Source organism: Cucurbita pepo, chromosome LG18 (assembly GCF_002806865.2).
Source record: "Cucurbita pepo subsp. pepo cultivar mu-cu-16 chromosome LG18, ASM280686v2, whole genome shotgun sequence".
Classification (NCBI taxonomy): domain Eukaryota; kingdom Viridiplantae; phylum Streptophyta; class Magnoliopsida; order Cucurbitales; family Cucurbitaceae; genus Cucurbita; species Cucurbita pepo.
The window spans coordinates 397,308-416,132 of NC_036655.1; the positions used below are offsets into that span (position 1 = coordinate 397,308).

The window sequence follows — 18,825 nt, forward strand, 5'->3', positions numbered from 1 at the left end:
GGAAGTCCATCACTACCAATAGAATCTTATTTATTTTTTGATGTAAGATATTATTATAATGTAACTATTCCAAGTCATCCATAAATAAACTCGAGTCGTTTTCGAGTTCTACATCTCAATGTTTCCATGTATATTTCTCGTTGCATATTCTTTCTTTTGTTGTTCATATTCTTCATCTAGATTGACTTTGTGAGTGTACTATCTTAATAAATGGTATCAGATCTGGGAAGGATTGAATTTATGCCGTAAAATTTTATAATTAATTTTTATAAATAATTTTTTATTATTTTATTTACAATTTAATGTTGTTCGAAAATAAAGGTTATTAATGTAATCTTAGATTCGGGGTGTACATGGTCGGAGTTGTGTTGAGTTGGGTTGAGTTGGGTTGAGAGATTTTTTTTACCCAACTCAGAAGTTCTATTGTTAACCAAATCCAACCCTCTATCTTTTGGTTGAAATTCACGAACAAACACAAATCAATCTATAATTATTAAAAAAAAAAAAAATAAATTCATCAACGTAATCTTAGATTCGGGGTGTACATGGTCCGAGTTGTGTTGAGTTGGGTTGGGTTGAGAGATTTTTTTTACCAACTCAGAAGTTCTATTGGTAACCAAATCCAACCCAAAAATTTTCACAATCCACAACAGCCCAACCCTCTATCTTTTGGTTGAAATTCAGAACAAACACAAATCAATCTATAATTATAAAAAAAATAAAATAAATTCATCAACGTAATCTTAGATTCGGGGGTGTACATGGTCCGAGTTGTGTTGAGTTGGGTTGGGTTGAGCTATTTTTTTTACCCCACTCAAAAGTTCTATTGGTAACTAAATCCAACCCAAAAATTTTCACGATCCACCACAGCCCAACCTCTATTTTTTGGTTGAAGTTCACAAACAAACACAAATCAATCTATAATTATTAAAAAAAAATAAAATAAATTCATCAACAATAATAAAAAGTTGTAACGGATAACCGATTATTCTAAAAATAAGAAAAATATAAGGATAGAAATTTAAATAAGAAAAATATTAATATAAAAAAAGAAACACAAAATATAAGTAATATAATAAAAGAAAATAAAAGAAACAAAAAAAAATATAAGTAATAGAAACATTTATTTTGATTCAGTCACACCCACGCATGGATTATTCTAATAAACCTGTAGTGTCACTTTGAACATAAACAATTATTCTAATAAACCTCCCTTTACATAAACCACAATTCTCAATGTAATTTATAAGTTTTGTATGGTTTTGGGTCCATCCGAGTTTTTTATTCTATGAACACGAAACCGAACCGAGTCACTTCAAGTTTAGAAAAAACAAACCAACCCAATTCGAAATATTAATCCAACCTAACACAACTCCTATAATTTGGGTTGGGTTGGTTCGAGTTGTCGGGTTCGATGTACACCCCTATCTTGAACAATATGTGGTTAACATACAAAATGATCGTATTAAGTAATAACATAAATGATTTTTAGTATATGGATAAAGATGAGAATCTTATCATGTTAACACTATTGATACTACCCACTTTGTAATCGTTACAAATAATTTGATCGAAGTCGTTCGTGTGGAGACATGTGAGTGGGGGTATCTTATAAAAATTACCATAATACACCTGGAAGAATGGATAATTACGAAAATGCCCCTCTGATCAGAATCAGAGCATCTACAGTGACCATCTGAGCAAAATCTCTCGAAACTCAAATATCAGCCGTTGGATCTTCCCCAAAATTGGATATGATCTAGAGGATGGACAAATCATCACATTCAACGGCTAGTATTCAAAACCAAAGTCGGTGAGTCTCTGATCGGAGTAGATATTTCCGACGGATTTTCCAGAAAATCCAACCGACAATTTCACGACGATTCTGGAGCTCCCAATGTCGGTTTAAGTTTTCCCTATAAATTCTGAAGTTTGGGCAATCGTTTGGAACAAGAATCGAGCAAGGTCGAGCTCCTAGTCGTTGGCAATAAGTGTTTAGATTTTGGGTCTTCTACTCTCGGGTTTCTTCTAAATTCCAGAGCAATTCTCCACCATTTCCTTTCAAACTTGTTCCTATAGCTTCTAAACAAGATTACCCACAAGTTCTATGAAGGAATGGAGAGCTGAAACGTCGTAGAACAAGATACCCAAGAGATCGAAAATTGGAGGTGTCGGGTAACTTGCAGACCGAGAGTGGTTTCTCAAAATTAAGATCCCACACTCAAAGTCGTTCCTCCAAACCAATTCCTATAGCATGAGAAAAGGATAAGGAAGAGATTTCGTGAAGAAATCGAGCCTCGAAAACCCCTAGAATCGGCTACCCAATAAGAAATCTTCTATTTTTACTCCGGCCAGAAATCATATTTTGGACGAACTTTGGAAGCAAATATCTTAGGCTACGATCCTAGAAAAGGTACGAAATCTATCCCTAGCTCTTCCTTATAACACCCTCTTTATGTTTCATGAAGGAATCGAGGGAAGAAACGGTGTGATAGAAGTTAAGGAGGGCGAGTTACAGACGGTGGCGCGAATGGTCGCGCGCATCTTCTTCCTGTCTGGAGGAAGAAGACGATGACGTGGCCGGTTCAGTTGAACCGGCCATGTCAACCCTAAAACTCGACCTTCCCTCGGTTTTTCTCAATTTTAACCTCCTTTCAGACCGGTTCTCATTAAAAACTCTATGGTTCCAGAAAGTAGATACAATAAGGAGTCTATGAAAGAAAAGTTGAGGTAATTTGGGTACCGGAAGATCAAGAACAGAGGTCCCAAACGTCGACAACGGGGTAAGTAGTCACCTTGGACTTTTTGTTAAGAAATACTTGTAGGAATCGCTTGGATTTCCATATGAACCCTAAACCAAGTATGAAATTAGGATATATGAAAGAAAAACTCTAGGAACCGTAAATTAAGACCTTGAACCGAACAAATTTCTCAGGACTTAGGTAACGTTAAAATAACCCACTAGATGAACTCCGCTTTCTATGAAATTTTAATGCTGAGGATACCATATGAATTTTGGTAGTCATTGGATAAGGATAAGTAGGTAAACCAAGAAATGGTGCAAAATGACCATAATGCCCCGAAGGACATCTACCTACGATTCATGACCTAGATGACCTCCAAATGCTATGAAACCCTTTTATGATGTTGGATGATTTGGTGAAGTTTGAAAAGCCATTGGAACACGTTAAGTAGCAAAACCAAGAATTATGTGTAAAATGACCAAAATGCCCCTAGGACAAATTAAGAGATCTCAAGGTCTATACATGCTCCAAATGATTTGTTACTTCTTATAAGGTCGATTATGAAGAACATGAAGATAAGTTTGAGGTTTCAAGTTGATTGGAGCAAGTTTGGTACTTAAACCAAGTTAGGACCCAAGAACCACCTAAAGGAAACGCCACAAGACTCTAGACTCTTCGAGAACCCTCTAAAGAACTCCCTAGGATTCTATGACCTTCTAGAACAACTCACACTAAGATGGGTTCATATGGTTACAAATACAAGCTACAACTTATACCTCAAGAAATCAAGGACCTTAGAAATTTACAAGATTAAGAACCAAGAACAACAACACACAAACTTTACAACTACCCAAGTAAGAAGAATGTTAGGTACCACTCAAGGACGAGGGACCAAGGTCCCCAAACACAAGGAACTCAAGAATGCTAGGTAATACTCTAGTCATGTCCAAAGTGACCCATGACCTCCCACCAAGCGGTGCCAAAGAATTCCTCTTCTAGGTGGGATGCCCTGCACCATGTTTCCTTTGCAGGATGTCATGCCTCAAGTTTTCCTCACCTAGAAGGGATGCCTTGTAGACTTGCAGGATGCCATGTTTAAGTTTGCACCGAGCAAGTGACCTTTACGGTCTATTAAGGGGAGTAGTCTAAAGTCACGGAGGAACAAGAAGAGAGTACGTTATCTTAGCCACGAATCAAGAACCTCCTAAGACCTCCCACGGTACAGCATGCTCATGACTTAGACTACGCTACTTGGAACGCATGAAGCCTTGAGTGTAGATTAAGTAGACTGTATTATAGGGCAAGCTCTTGATGTAGTATTAAGGCTGCATCGCTTGGAACGTAACAAGCCTTGGATGTAGGTTTTCAGACTATGCCGCTTGGAACGCATGAAGCCTTGGGCATAGATTAAGCAGACCGTATCAAGGGGCAAACCCTAAGATGAGGTAAGACTACGCCGCTTGGAACGCATGAAGCCTTGGACGTAGNGAGAACCCTCTAAAGAACTCCCTAGGATTCTATGACCTTCTAGAACAACTCACACTAAGATGGGTTCATATGGTTACAAATACAAGCTACAACTTATACCTCAAGAAATCAAGGACCTTAGAAATTTACAAGATTAAGAACCAAGAACAACAACACACAAACTTTACAACTACCCAAGTAAGAAGAATGTTAGGTACCACTCAAGGACGAGGGACCAAGGTCCCCAAACACAAGGAACTCAAGAATGCTAGGTAATACTCTAGTCATGTCCAAAGTGACCCATGACCTCCCACCAAGCGGTGCCAAAGAATTCCTCTTCTAGGTGGGATGCCCTGCACCATGTTTCCTTTGCAGGATGTCATGCCTCAAGTTTTCCTCACCTAGAAGGGATGCCTTGTAGACTTGCAGGATGCCATGTTTAAGTTTGCACCGAGCAAGTGACCTTTACGGTCTATTAAGGGGAGTAGTCTAAAGTCACGGAGGAACAAGAAGAGAGTACGTTATCTTAGCCACGAATCAAGAACCTCCTAAGACCTCCCACGGTACAGCATGCTCATGACTTAGACTACGCTACTTGGAACGCATGAAGCCTTGAGTGTAGATTAAGTAGACTGTATTATAGGGCAAGCTCTTGATGTAGTATTAAGGCTGCATCGCTTGGAACGTAACAAGCCTTGGATGTAGGTTTTCAGACTATGCCGCTTGGAACGCATGAAGCCTTGGGCATAGATTAAGCAGACCGTATCAAGGGGCAAACCCTAAGATGAGGTAAGACTACGCCGCTTGGAACGCATGAAGCCTTGGACGTAGGTTAAGGCTGTGTCGCTTGGAACGCATGAAGCCTTGGACACATGATTGTCAGGTGCATGTTTAGTGCCGTAAATCCTAAGGGGAGTGTCTTGGAGAACGAATCANCTACAACTTATACCTCAAGAAATCAAGGACCTTAGAAATTTACAAGATTAAGAACCAAGAACAACAACACACAAACTTTACAACTACCCAAGTAAGAAGAATGTTAGGTACCACTCAAGGACGAGGGACCAAGGTCCCCAAACACAAGGAACTCAAGAATGCTAGGTAATACTCTAGTCATGTCCAAAGTGACCCATGACCTCCCACCAAGCGGTGCCAAAGAATTCCTCTTCTAGGTGGGATGCCCTGCACCATGTTTCCTTTGCAGGATGTCATGCCTCAAGTTTTCCTCACCTAGAAGGGATGCCTTGTAGACTTGCAGGATGCCATGTTTAAGTTTGCACCGAGCAAGTGACCTTTACGGTCTATTAAGGGGAGTAGTCTAAAGTCACGGAGGAACAAGAAGAGAGTACGTTATCTTAGCCACGAATCAAGAACCTCCTAAGACCTCCCACGGTACAGCATGCTCATGACTTAGACTACGCTACTTGGAACGCATGAAGCCTTGAGTGTAGATTAAGTAGACTGTATTATAGGGCAAGCTCTTGATGTAGTATTAAGGCTGCATCGCTTGGAACGTAACAAGCCTTGGATGTAGGTTTTCAGACTATGCCGCTTGGAACGCATGAAGCCTTGGGCATAGATTAAGCAGACCGTATCAAGGGGCAAACCCTAAGATGAGGTAAGACTACGCCGCTTGGAACGCATGAAGCCTTGGACGTAGGTTAAGGCTGTGTCGCTTGGAACGCATGAAGCCTTGGACACATGATTGTCAGGTGCATGTTTAGTGCCGTAAATCCTAAGGGGAGTGTCTTGGAGAACGAATCAAAAACCAAACAAGAATCAAGAAAGTACCCAGAACAAGAGAAAGATCAAGGAATAGAACAAGGATCAAGATCTTAGTTCTAAGGACAAGAACTAGGAACAAAGGACCAAGAACCAAAAACCATAGTACTAAGCCCCTTNTTGTAGACTTGCAGGATGCCATGTTTAAGTTTGCACCGAGCAAGTGACCTTTACGGTCTATTAAGGGGAGTAGTCTAAAGTCACGGAGGAACAAGAAGAGAGTACGTTATCTTAGCCACGAATCAAGAACCTCCTAAGACCTCCCACGGTACAGCATGCTCATGACTTAGACTACGCTACTTGGAACGCATGAAGCCTTGAGTGTAGATTAAGTAGACTGTATTATAGGGCAAGCTCTTGATGTAGTATTAAGGCTGCATCGCTTGGAACGTAACAAGCCTTGGATGTAGGTTTTCAGACTATGCCGCTTGGAACGCATGAAGCCTTGGGCATAGATTAAGCAGACCGTATCAAGGGGCAAACCCTAAGATGAGGTAAGACTACGCCGCTTGGAACGCATGAAGCCTTGGACGTAGGTTAAGGCTGTGTCGCTTGGAACGCATGAAGCCTTGGACACATGATTGTCAGGTGCATGTTTAGTGCCGTAAATCCTAAGGGGAGTGTCTTGGAGAACGAATCAAAAACCAAACAAGAATCAAGAAAGTACCCAGAACAAGAGAAAGATCAAGGAATAGAACAAGGATCAAGATCTTAGTTCTAAGGACAAGAACTAGGAACAAAGGACCAAGAACCAAAAACCATAGTACTAAGCCCCTTAAAGAAAAACCAAGGTTTTAGGATTCAAGAACCAAGGTCCTCAAGAAAGATCAAGATAAGAACCCCAAGTCAAGAACAAGAATTAAAAGGGTCTAAGTACTTACAACAAGAACAAGATCAAGAACAAGCAAGAACAAAGAATGTGGTACCCTAGCATATCAAGGACACGATTAAGAGCCTACAAGTAGGCTTCTTACTGAGTCTTGTACTCATTCCTTATTCTCCATTTTTTTCCAGGTGATAAGGAGCTGGTCAAGGTCGGGAGCGGACTCTAGAGCAGGTGCCATAGACTCACCTCACCCGTCGTCCTCAAACCTTTGTTTTAAAATGTTTTGCGTCTATTCCTTATTATGTCTTTTAACTAGTATGTTGTATTTTAAATGACTAATGTGCACACACTATTTTGATATAATGTAAATTATGTTTTAAATTTTAATGGTTTTATCAACAAGGAAAAATTTACCCGCCTTTTAGAGCCATCGAGTCAGCCCGGTCCCTACAAAAACTAAACTATTTAAGGGTGGTTAAAATAACTTAATTTTTTTAATAACAATTTAAGTGTCAACTTCTCCCTACCCGATAGTTCTATGCGTAAGCCGTTGTTGTTACCTTTTGCTTACATTCCCATATAACACCAATTTCAAAAACATGTACTTATCCTTCGTAAACATATCATAGTCACCAATTTTAAAAACATGTACTTATCCTTCGTAAACACACCCTTGTCATATCCTTTCATGAACATATTATAGTCATATTATTTCATACACGTATCATAATCATATTATTTCATAAACATATAATAATCATATCATTTCATAAATGTATCATAGTCCTATCATTACATTAACATACCATAGATATATCATTACATAAACATATATTAGTCATATCATTTCATAAGCGTAACATAGTCCTATCATTACATAAACATATCATAGTCATATCATTACATAAACACATCACAGTCATATCGTCTTATTGACGTTTCAGACATATCAAACATATAACACATGTAGATCCACAAGACACGTGNCCCCTTAAAGAAAAACCAAGGTTTTAGGATTCAAGAACCAAGGTCCTCAAGAAAGATCAAGATAAGAACCCCAAGTCAAGAACAAGAATTAAAAGGGTCTAAGTACTTACAACAAGAACAAGATCAAGAACAAGCAAGAACAAAGAATGTGGTACCCTAGCATATCAAGGACACGATTAAGAGCCTACAAGTAGGCTTCTTACTGAGTCTTGTACTCATTCCTTATTCTCCATTTTTTTCCAGGTGATAAGGAGCTGGTCAAGGTCGGGAGCGGACTCTAGAGCAGGTGCCATAGACTCACCTCACCCGTCGTCCTCAAACCTTTGTTTTAAAATGTTTTGCGTCTATTCCTTATTATGTCTTTTAACTAGTATGTTGTATTTTAAATGACTAATGTGCACACACTATTTTGATATAATGTAAATTATGTTTTAAATTTTAATGGTTTTATCAACAAGGAAAAATTTACCCGCCTTTTAGAGCCATCGAGTCAGCCCGGTCCCTACAAAAACTAAACTATTTAAGGGTGGTTAAAATAACTTAATTTTTTTAATAACAATTTAAGTGTCAACTTCTCCCTACCCGATAGTTCTATGCGTAAGCCGTTGTTGTTACCTTTTGCTTACATTCCCATATAACACCAATTTCAAAAACATGTACTTATCCTTCGTAAACATATCATAGTCACCAATTTTAAAAACATGTACTTATCCTTCGTAAACACACCCTTGTCATATCCTTTCATGAACATATTATAGTCATATTATTTCATACACGTATCATAATCATATTATTTCATAAACATATAATAATCATATCATTTCATAAATGTATCATAGTCCTATCATTACATTAACATACCATAGATATATCATTACATAAACATATATTAGTCATATCATTTCATAAGCGTAACATAGTCCTATCATTACATAAACATATCATAGTCATATCATTACATAAACACATCACAGTCATATCGTCTTATTGACGTTTCAGACATATCAAACATATAACACATGTAGATCCACAAGACACGTGTCATCATACAAACATCAACTTTTAACTGTACCAATAGTAAGGCCAGTTACTTGGTTGGTCTTAGCCGGCGTTCTCCCTAAACTCGAGTACGTTTGAATTTTGTCTCTCGAAGTTGCTCCAAGTATCATCGGGGGTTGTTTCCTATTCGAACGTCCATATCGTTTTCATTAATAACTCACATTTCTACCATAAATCAACTTAAACTTGGAAATAGGACGCTATACTGACCTTAATTGCCTTGATTAAGGTCAAATTCAGCTCCGACAAGGTAAAAAAATGTAGGAATCGTTATCAAAATGTCTATACCGAGCCTAATAACTCATTTTTGAGTTGTTAGAGCCGTCGAACCACCGCTAGAGTGGATGACAGTCTTGAAACCTTAACTATGTTAATACCTTTTAAACAACTTGACATTGGTAGAAAAAAATCATCAATAATTTTCTACAAAAAAATTTGTTTATATTGAGCTTTTGCAATGTATTTGTGTAGGGGTACAGGGAAGATTACCATTGATATGGAATAACTACAAAGATAGTAAGATTTAGATTACCTTGTTGATCGAATATCTCAAGGCAAGAACACTTGTTTGAGATTCGAATCATTCCACAAGCAAGTTCGATCTTGTCTAGCTTGAATGATTCTACATACAACCTAAACTACATAAAATTGCAAAGAAACTTAGTCATGGGCTAAAGAAAGCACAAAGGCTCATTTTACTACCTTTTTCAAGTCTATCTTACAAATATAACATACTTACTCTATATAGCCTTAAAATAAAAACTTTTAACTTGGATGAGCCATTCAAGAATTGTAACTATATTTCATGACTATAATTAGTCATTATGTATACTTCATGTCTATGACTATAATTAACTAGGATGTAAATAAGCTTTAATACATTAAATAAGCACTATAACCATAACTCAAAAGTATGATCCATCCTTCTTCCTGTAACATGAATTGAAAATCTTTTGATAATTTTGACAACAATTTCTTCACATCTTCCTTGAAATTTATATGGCATGATTGATGCCTTGGTTCATATCATTCTTGATGTCTTGGTTCCTATCAACCATGAAACTTCTAGTTGATTTGGAGACAATTTCCACCTTTGTTATCGTGGTAGATCACCCACCGAAGTCCACCTTAAATCATGGTTTCCTAAATTTAAGACATCTTGACAATCTTATACTGTAATCTCTCTCCATACATAGGTATAAAATTTTAACCATGATCCTAATGCCTCATCCAATCTGTGGATCGATACTTTTAAATCACCTTAAAACTTTCATAATTGTTGTTGTTCTCAAACTTTGATTTAAAACTTTCGAACTAGTATTAAGGTAAATGAATTTTTTACATCTCACTAATTTCAAAGCTCAATTTCCATTAAAGACACTTGTGTCGTTCACAAATCTGTTTCAGTGTACAATGTTTCAACTTTTATATATGTATTTTTTTTCATAACGATACTTTAATTTCACATTTACCTACTTCATTGTAACGAAATTTTCTTTTGACATTACCATTTTTAATATCTATAGCGAAATATAAGATATTGTCATCCATCAAGCTTCCTTGGTCATTTTCATTTGAAACTACTTGTTAGTATATGTTGGTACATTCCTTTCCATCTATATGGTAGTAATATTGCGTATTTAACTATGTTCGAGACGTCTAACTAAAACATCTGACCTCGTTAGCAAAATCATTTTCATGCATACTATAATAACCATAAAAAAAAAAAAAAATAATAACAACTAATCCCATTCTTCCACCATGATAACTTTAACACATGAATTGGATCACATTGGGCATGATTAGAGTATTACCTACCCTTCTTTCATGATAACTTTACGACATGGATTGTAACACCTTATCTTGGTAGTTGTAGAGCTTGTGTTGTACCTTCCTGGGGTTCTCAATCATAGATATTTTATGTATTTCTTATTGTTCTTGAAGCATAATTGCATATTACATTTTTTAGCTTATGAATTCATCGTAGTAACAAGCCTGAGTTATTCTAGAAATTAATAGAGTCAAAATAAATTCTTTAGAGGTTCTAGAAGAGTCTTAAATTTTGAGGTATTTTTTTGGGTCCTTACTTGGTTTAAATTCCAAGCTTGACCTAATTAACTTGAAATCTTAAACATACCTTCATGTCCTTAGGAATATGTGTTATAATAAGTGGCAAGTCATTTGGAGTATGTCTAAACATTGAAACAACTTCAAATCTTAAACATACCTTCATGTCTTTAGGAATATGTCTTATAAGAAGTGGCATACTCCAAATGACTTGCCACTTCTTATAAGGAATCCTATGAGCATTTTTGTCATTTTACCCCTAATTTTTGGTTTAGCTACTTAACGTGTTTTAATAGTTTTCAAACTTCACAAAATCATCAAACATCATGAAATAAGGTCTAATACAAAGTTTCATATCATTTGGGGGCCATCTAGATCGTAACTGAAGGTAAATTACCTTAGGGCATTATGGTCATTTTACATCATTTCTTGGTTTAGTTCATTATCCAATGACCACCAAATTTCATATATAATCTTGATATGCTACAATATACTCAGTATTCAAATTTCATAGGCATCAGAGTTAATTTAGTGGGTTATTTTAATGTTACTTAAATCTCAAGTAATTTGTTCGGTTTAAGTTAAATATGGCTACTTACCTCATAGTTGACATTCGAGACCTCTGTTCTTGAGTATCAAGTATCCGAATTACTCTAAATTTTCTTTATTAGATTCATATTTGAGTCTATTTTCAGGAAATATAAATAAATTCATGAGAACCAATCTCGAAGGGTCCAAATTGATCAAAAAGTGGAGAAAGGTATGGGTACCTTTGACTTTTATTGGTCAAAGTTTGACGTTGACTTTCGGCTTCATCTTCTTTCTTGGTGGCTGGAAAATCACGATTTTCTCCTATCATATACCTCTGATTTTGCCTTGTACAACTCTATATATACCTCAAATGAACTTGATTTATTCACAAAACATTTAGAAGAAGATTCAAAGAAAACCAATTTCATACGTTTCATTGTCTATAGGAGTTGGTTAGACGAAAAAATGATTAACCATAGCCCTTGAATTTAGAAGTAACACGAGGACGAAAAATCAATAATCTAAAACTTCCAAATTCAAGTTTTAGGAATCCTCATCACTGGATTCTTGTTTTAAAACATTACTGAGAACTTATTTCTAGACGGAACTTACACCGCCATTGATTGTTTCGGGATAAAAGGATCATTTTTTATTTATTTGTTTCAACCTTTGGATCTGAAGGACGTCGAGTTTTCTCAAACATATTCAAATTTCCGTTCCATCGAATGGTTGGATGTAAAAGAGAAACAGACATATCATATATGTTAGCAAACATTAAACAATCCCAAGATACGATATGTACAAGAGAAACAGACATGTGTCGTTCATACTTCAAGTAATTTGTTCAACCAAGCAGTGATCATTTTGGACTATTGTAACCTTGGGTATACCTTATTCAAAGTGAACGTGTTGAAGAAGGCAGCAAAGGTGTTGAAGCAATCAATGGGTCCTCGACATACATTTTAGGGATCATGAACTTTCTAATGTGAGCAAATCTATTGAAAATTCGATCAAAGAGTGTAGCCCCTAGTGCTCCTAACCAATCAAGATTCAGCGAGTCAAAACTAATAAACCTGGATACATCAATCCATGTCAAGACCGCCAAACTACCCTAGATACCTAGAAAACCACCACAACAACCTTAAAAACAAAGGTACCTCATAGGACAATAGCAGTTGATACAATGTCTACAAAGTTTCCACTTCTCTTTCTACTCCAATACCATACAATGTCTACAAAGTTTCCACTTCTCTTTCTACTCCAATACAGTACCGTTTAGATATGCGTGAGGCTAGTTAGGGATATCTAACTTAATTGTTTGTTGGATTAACCAGGACAATAGATCCTTCCTATGGGACGATGTTGATCATGCTAGTAGTCAATTTAGGATTTATAACCAAGTAGGTTAGCCGCTAGGNAAAAAAAAAAAAGCCCATCTAGCATTGTCTATAAAAGGAAGTTGAGGGAAAAATTGGGGTTAAAAAGAGTGGAGAAAGAATCAAAGAGGATCACAATTTGAAATGGATATGAAAAAAGGAGAAGAGAGTGAGAAGAAAATGTATTTTACTTCAGAGAATGGTGAATCTTCAAGCTTTCCTATAATCTCCGGCGCCGACAAGCTTGATCATTTCTCCAAAACTGGTACCCTCCCTGAGGTAATTTCTTATTCATTCATTCGTTCATTCTCATCGATAGTTTCAATGTTCATATTTTTGTTCATGTATTCATTGGCGATCGTGTGATTTTCCTTTGATTTCTTGTTTAATTTCTTTAAATTTCTCTTCAAAACCAAAACCCTAAACTTAATAATCACTACTTCAACATTCTTGGGTTTGAATTTCACTGAAAAATCGAAAACCCTTGAAATGATTTATGAGAATGAACAAATTTTGAAAAATTTCAAGTAATTTATTTTTAACCTAATTGAGATGAACTAGGGCTAACTTGACGTTCATCTCAGATCGAATCAAAGAAAACCCTAAACTTAATTATCACAATTTAAAGTTCTATTAATCATTACTTCATCATTTTTGGATTTTTTTATCTTCTCTTTGAATTTCAGTGAAAAATTGAAAACCCTTGAAATGATTTATGAGAATGAACAAATTTTGAAAAATTTTGAGCATTTTGAGTCATTTTTAACCTAATTGAGACGAACTAGGGTTACCTTGGCGTTCATCTTGTTTTCCTCAGTCAGATCGAATCAAAGAAAACCCTAAACTTAATTATCACAATTTAAAGTTCTACTAATCACTACTTCATCATTTTTGGATTTATTTTTATTTTTATTTTTATTTAGAATTTGAGAGAAAAATTGAAAACCCTTGAAATGATTTATGAGAATGAACGAATTTTGAAAATTTTCAAGTAGTTTATTTTTAACCTAATTGAGATGAACTAGGGCTAACTTGGCGTTCATCTTGTTTTCCTCGTCAGATCGAATCAAAGAAAACCCTAAATTTAATTATCACAATCTAAAGTTCTATTAATCTCTACTTCATCATTTTTGGATTTTTTTTATCTTCTCTCTTTGAATTTGAGTGAAAAATTGAAAACCCTTGAAATGATTTATGAGAATCAACAAATTTTGAAAAATTTAGAGTCATTTTGGGTCCTTTGTAACCTAATTGAGACGAACTAGGGCTAACTTGGCGTTCATCTTGTTTTCTTCGTCCGATCAAATCAAAGAAAACCCTAAACTTAATTATCACAATTTAAAGTTCTGCTAATCACTACTTCATCATTCTTGGATTTTTTTTTNTCTCTTTGAATTTCAGTGAAATTTCGAAAACCCTTGAAATGATTTATGAGAATGAGCAAACTTTGAAAGATTTGAGTCATTTTTAACCTAATTGAGATGAACTAGGGCTAACTTGGCATTCATCTTATTTTCTTCGTTCGATCGAATCAAAGAAAACCCTAAACTTAATTATCACAATTTAAAGTTCTGCTAATCACTACTTCATCATTCTTGAATTTTTTTTTTTTTTTTTTTTTTTTTTTAATCTTCTCTCTTTGAATTTCAGTGAAATTTCGAAAACCCTTGAAATGATTTATGAGAATGAGCAAACTTTGAAAGATTTGAGTCATTTTTAACCTAATTGAGATGAACTAGGGCTAACTTGGCATTCATCTTATTTTCTTCGTTCGATCGAATCAAAGAAAACCCTAAACTTAATTATCACAATTTAAAGTTCTGCTAATCACTACTTCATCATTCTTGAATTTTTTTTTTTTTTTTAATCTTCTCTCTTTGAATTTCAGTGAAATTTCGAAAACCCTTGAAATGATTTATGAGAATGAGCAAATTTTGAAAGATTTGAGTCATTTTTAACCTAATTGAGATGAACTAGGGCTAACTTGGCATTCATCTTGTTTTCTTTGTCGGATCGAATCAAAGAAAACCCTAAATTTTTTTTTTTTTTTTTTTTTTTTTTTTTTTTTTTTTTTTTAGGGTGAAGAAACAATTGAAGTAGTTCTAAAACTTCCAGCACTTCGGCTATCTTCTCTACTTGCAGCAATGGAATTAGAAAAGGATACAAAAATTTCATTGCCACCACCATTTACAAATCTCCCAAGTATCTTAACGGGCCATTCATTAATCCCTCTCCCACCCACAAGTGAAGAACAACAATACAATAATCCATCACATGAAAGAACAATCACCTCTGGACCAAGTAGTTCTTCTTCTTCTGAGCTTCCCCAGCTCGTGTTTAACGGAGTTCTGGCTCTTTTCCTTCGAGTTGGATCATGGCAGGTATGATACAAGATTTTAATTTGAATATGAATCCATGGGTTTGGTACTCATTTTTCATTTTTGTTCTAGGTGGTGCCCAAGAATGATGGTGATTTGGTGCTGAAATTTGATTATAGAAACAAGAAGGTAACTTGGGAGATTGTGAGGGAGGGGCCTTCCAAGCACAAGATTGAAATTGATTGGTCTAATATCATAGGGATTGAAGCTGCCATTGAAGATCATAGACAAGGAATCCTCCAACTTGAGGTTAGTTTAATTTTCTTCTTTTGATTCATAAAAATTTGTATCCATTGGGAGTTTGATGTTTGGATAACCCATTTCAAAATGGGACTTTTTTGCTTACATATGAATCTATATTGAGATATCAATTTCTTTTAGGGTTTCTTTTTCAATGTTGTTTTGTATGTAAGAACATTGTGTAAATTGATTTATTCATAACACATTTGGGTTTTTAGGAACCCTTTTTAATGAATGATTTGATTTGTAGAACAAATTATGGGTTTGTTAGTATTGAATTCATTCATAAATATTTTGTATTAGTTGCTTTTTAGATTATCAAGTTCTTGTTTGGAACCCTTTTTGAATACTAATTTATATATGAAAGTATGTTGAGTTATCACTTTCTTTTAGGGTTTTTTTTTTTTTTTTTCCATGAACAAATGAGTTGTTCTTCTTTTGCATGTAAGAACTTTGTATCCATTGATTGATTCATAACCCATTTAGTTTTTTGTTATTAAGATTAAGATTTAGATGTTTGATGAGTTGTTCTTCTCAAAGTAGTAATTTCGATGAAAATGTGTTTAGATAACACTTTCTTTAGGGTTTTCTTTTCCTTCTTTTAATGAATGTTTCAATTTGCGAATAGTAATACTAATAGTATTGAACTCATTTATATATCGGTTCCAAGGAAGTCGTACAATTGAGAAATCGTTAATTTGTCCAAGATTAGAATGTTCAAAGTTGAGATTTGTTGTTGTTGAGTGGTAGCAAATGAGAAATCTTGTAGATAGTTTGATTTTTCGGCTCTTATACATGCTGTTACAATGGTAGGGGAAGTTTTCTTGTCGCTATACAGTACTATTTCTTTAGCTCTTGCTCAAAAAGAGATTAAAAGAAGTTTAGCCAGCCTATTCTACAATGTCTCAATTGGTTATATGATGTTAGCTGCTTTGGGTATAGGGTCTTATCGAGCTGCTCTTTATTTCATTGGATTACTCATGAGAAAACTCTAAGCTAAGTTTATTGTCTTGAACTCATTCTTATGAACGATATAGTATTGAATTCATTTATACATTAGTTGTCTTGAATCCTCTTTAAAATAATAATATCTTACTAGAAGTCGCTCAATCGAGGAATCGTTAATTTGTCCAAGATTAGAACAAATTTATACAAATGTGTAGTATTGAGACTTGCTATTGTTGAATGGCAGCAAATGTGAAATCTCATGGATTGTTTGATTTTTAGAACGAATGGTTTGATTCTTCTTCTTTACCGATTTAAGCGTTTGGAACTAATTTGTCTGAGCCATTTTACGTAGCAATTTTGAAACCCTAAATTTAGTATCATATATATATATATATGTGTTTTTAGTTCTTAAATCTTTGTTATAATCCTTTTGAAGCTGCAAAAACCACCAAGATTTTACAAGGAGATTGAGTCCAAACCACATAAGCAGCCGAAATGGGCAGATGAATCGGATTTTACAGATGGGAGAGCTTCTCTAAACAGGTAAATCATCTCAAAAAGGAATGTTGTTATGTACTTAACATTATAGCTTTAAATGTCATATGTCACCATTTAATTCATTATTACTCAATTTCGATTGAAATTCGATTCATTTACAAACATAAAAGAAAATTATTCGAGTTCGATATTCAAACTTCGGATCGAGAGTTATATTCAGGTTGATGATATGCTTCGTGTTTGTATATACTAATATCGTGAATTGGGACGCTATCGGTTTTTGTAGGAGATACTTTGCTGTGTTTTCACCGGGAGTGCTCGGTACACATTATAAGCGACTAATGAAAAACAAGCATTTGTTAGAAGTAAGCCAAAAGTCATTTCCAACGACTCAATCCCCTTATTTTCCCCAGCTTTAAACTCTTACTTTAAGGATGTAAAGTTGATAGTTTATTGAAACTCATCATGTGAACTTGTTTTTTTTTTTTTTTTTTACTTCACTATGGTGTTGAGTAGAAAGTTTATTGAATACAAGATAATAATTCAGGACTTTTTCAATAATAATGATAAATTTGAACAATAATATACTTTTGTGTCAACTTAAGCTTACTTTATTTGGATGAGTATCTATTTTAGAAATGGCACAATGTTTTCAATAACTTAAGTGTAGATGATGATACTAATCATTTCAATATGATACTCATAGACTCACCAACTTAAAATGGTCAAACGTTGAATCATTTCAATTTGTAGTGATGGGTAATGTTGTCACCCCGGATATACAAATAGCGTGGAGGAGGATGATCACTATGTAGTTTAGCTCAACATTCAAGATTACAAGAGTATAAGGGTACAAAGAGGAGGATGAGGTGAGATCCCATATCGGTTGGGGAGGGAGAACGAAACACATATCGTTTGGGGAGGGAGAACGAAACATTCTTTATAGGGGTGTGAAAATCTCTCTCTAACGAAACACATATCGTTTGGGGAGGGAGAACGAAACATTCTTTATAGGGGTGTGAAAATCTCTCTCTAGCATACGCATTTTAAAAATATTGAGGGGGAAGCCTTAGGGAAAGCATTCTTCATAAGGGTGTGGGAAGGGAATGCATTCTTTATAAGGGTGTGGAAATCTCTCTCTAGCGGATTTTAAAAATATTGAGGGAAGCATTAGGGAAAGCAAAACATTGAGGGGAAGCCTTGGGGAAAGCAAAGAGGACAATATATGGTAACTCAAACCATTGAGGGGAAGCCTGGGGGACAGCAAAGAGGACAATATATGGTAAGAGTGGGTTGGGCTGTTATAAATGGTATTAGAGTGGTATCAGAGGGTGATGTGCCAGTGAGGAGGCTGAGTCTCAAAGGGGGTGGACAAGAAACAGGGTGCCGCAAGGATGGGTCTCGAAGGGGGTGGATTAAGGGGTCCCACATCGATTGGAGAAGGGAACGAGTACCAGTGGTGACGCTGGGCATCGAAGGGGGTGGATTGTGAGATTTCACATCGGTTGGAGAGAAGAATGAAGCATTCTTCATATGGGTGTGGAAACCTCTCCCTAATAGACGCGTTTTAAAAACCTTGAGGGTAAGCCCAAAAGGGAAAGCTCAAAAAAGACGAGAAAGCTCAAAAAAGACAATATCTGTTGGCAATGGGCCTGTACGGTTAGCTCAATGAGCTAGACAATTCTAATTCACCAGGCAATGAGTGAGTAATTCACTTTGAAAAGAAAATTTATCCCTTAATTTCAACGTGTATGTATGCATATTGAACCTTGATAGAAGGTTTCTTACATATTTTTAGGTAAAGACAAGTGTGATGTGAGACTAAAAAAGGTTGCTAGTCGAGCCATGAGTCAATTGCTTGATTGTAAATTTCTAGATTATGGAAATTAGAAGCATGTTAAATTATTTAGCCAATCAATTTA

General features: G+C 35.5%; 1 protein-coding gene across 1 annotated transcript; it reads left to right on the plus strand.

The window, feature by feature from the left end:
* The first annotated feature begins 12,961 nt into the window (after positions 1-12,961).
* On the plus strand, positions 12,962-17,367 carry LOC111780650. Its single transcript, XM_023661114.1, has 5 exons — positions 12,962-13,118; positions 14,918-15,220; positions 15,290-15,466; positions 16,842-16,948; positions 17,190-17,367. The coding sequence occupies exons 1-5, from the start codon at positions 12,984-12,986 to the stop codon at positions 17,320-17,322; spliced, it is 855 nt and encodes a 284-aa protein (XP_023516882.1). The 5' UTR covers positions 12,962-12,983; the 3' UTR covers positions 17,323-17,367.
* The last annotated feature ends 1,458 nt before the right edge of the window (positions 17,368-18,825 follow it).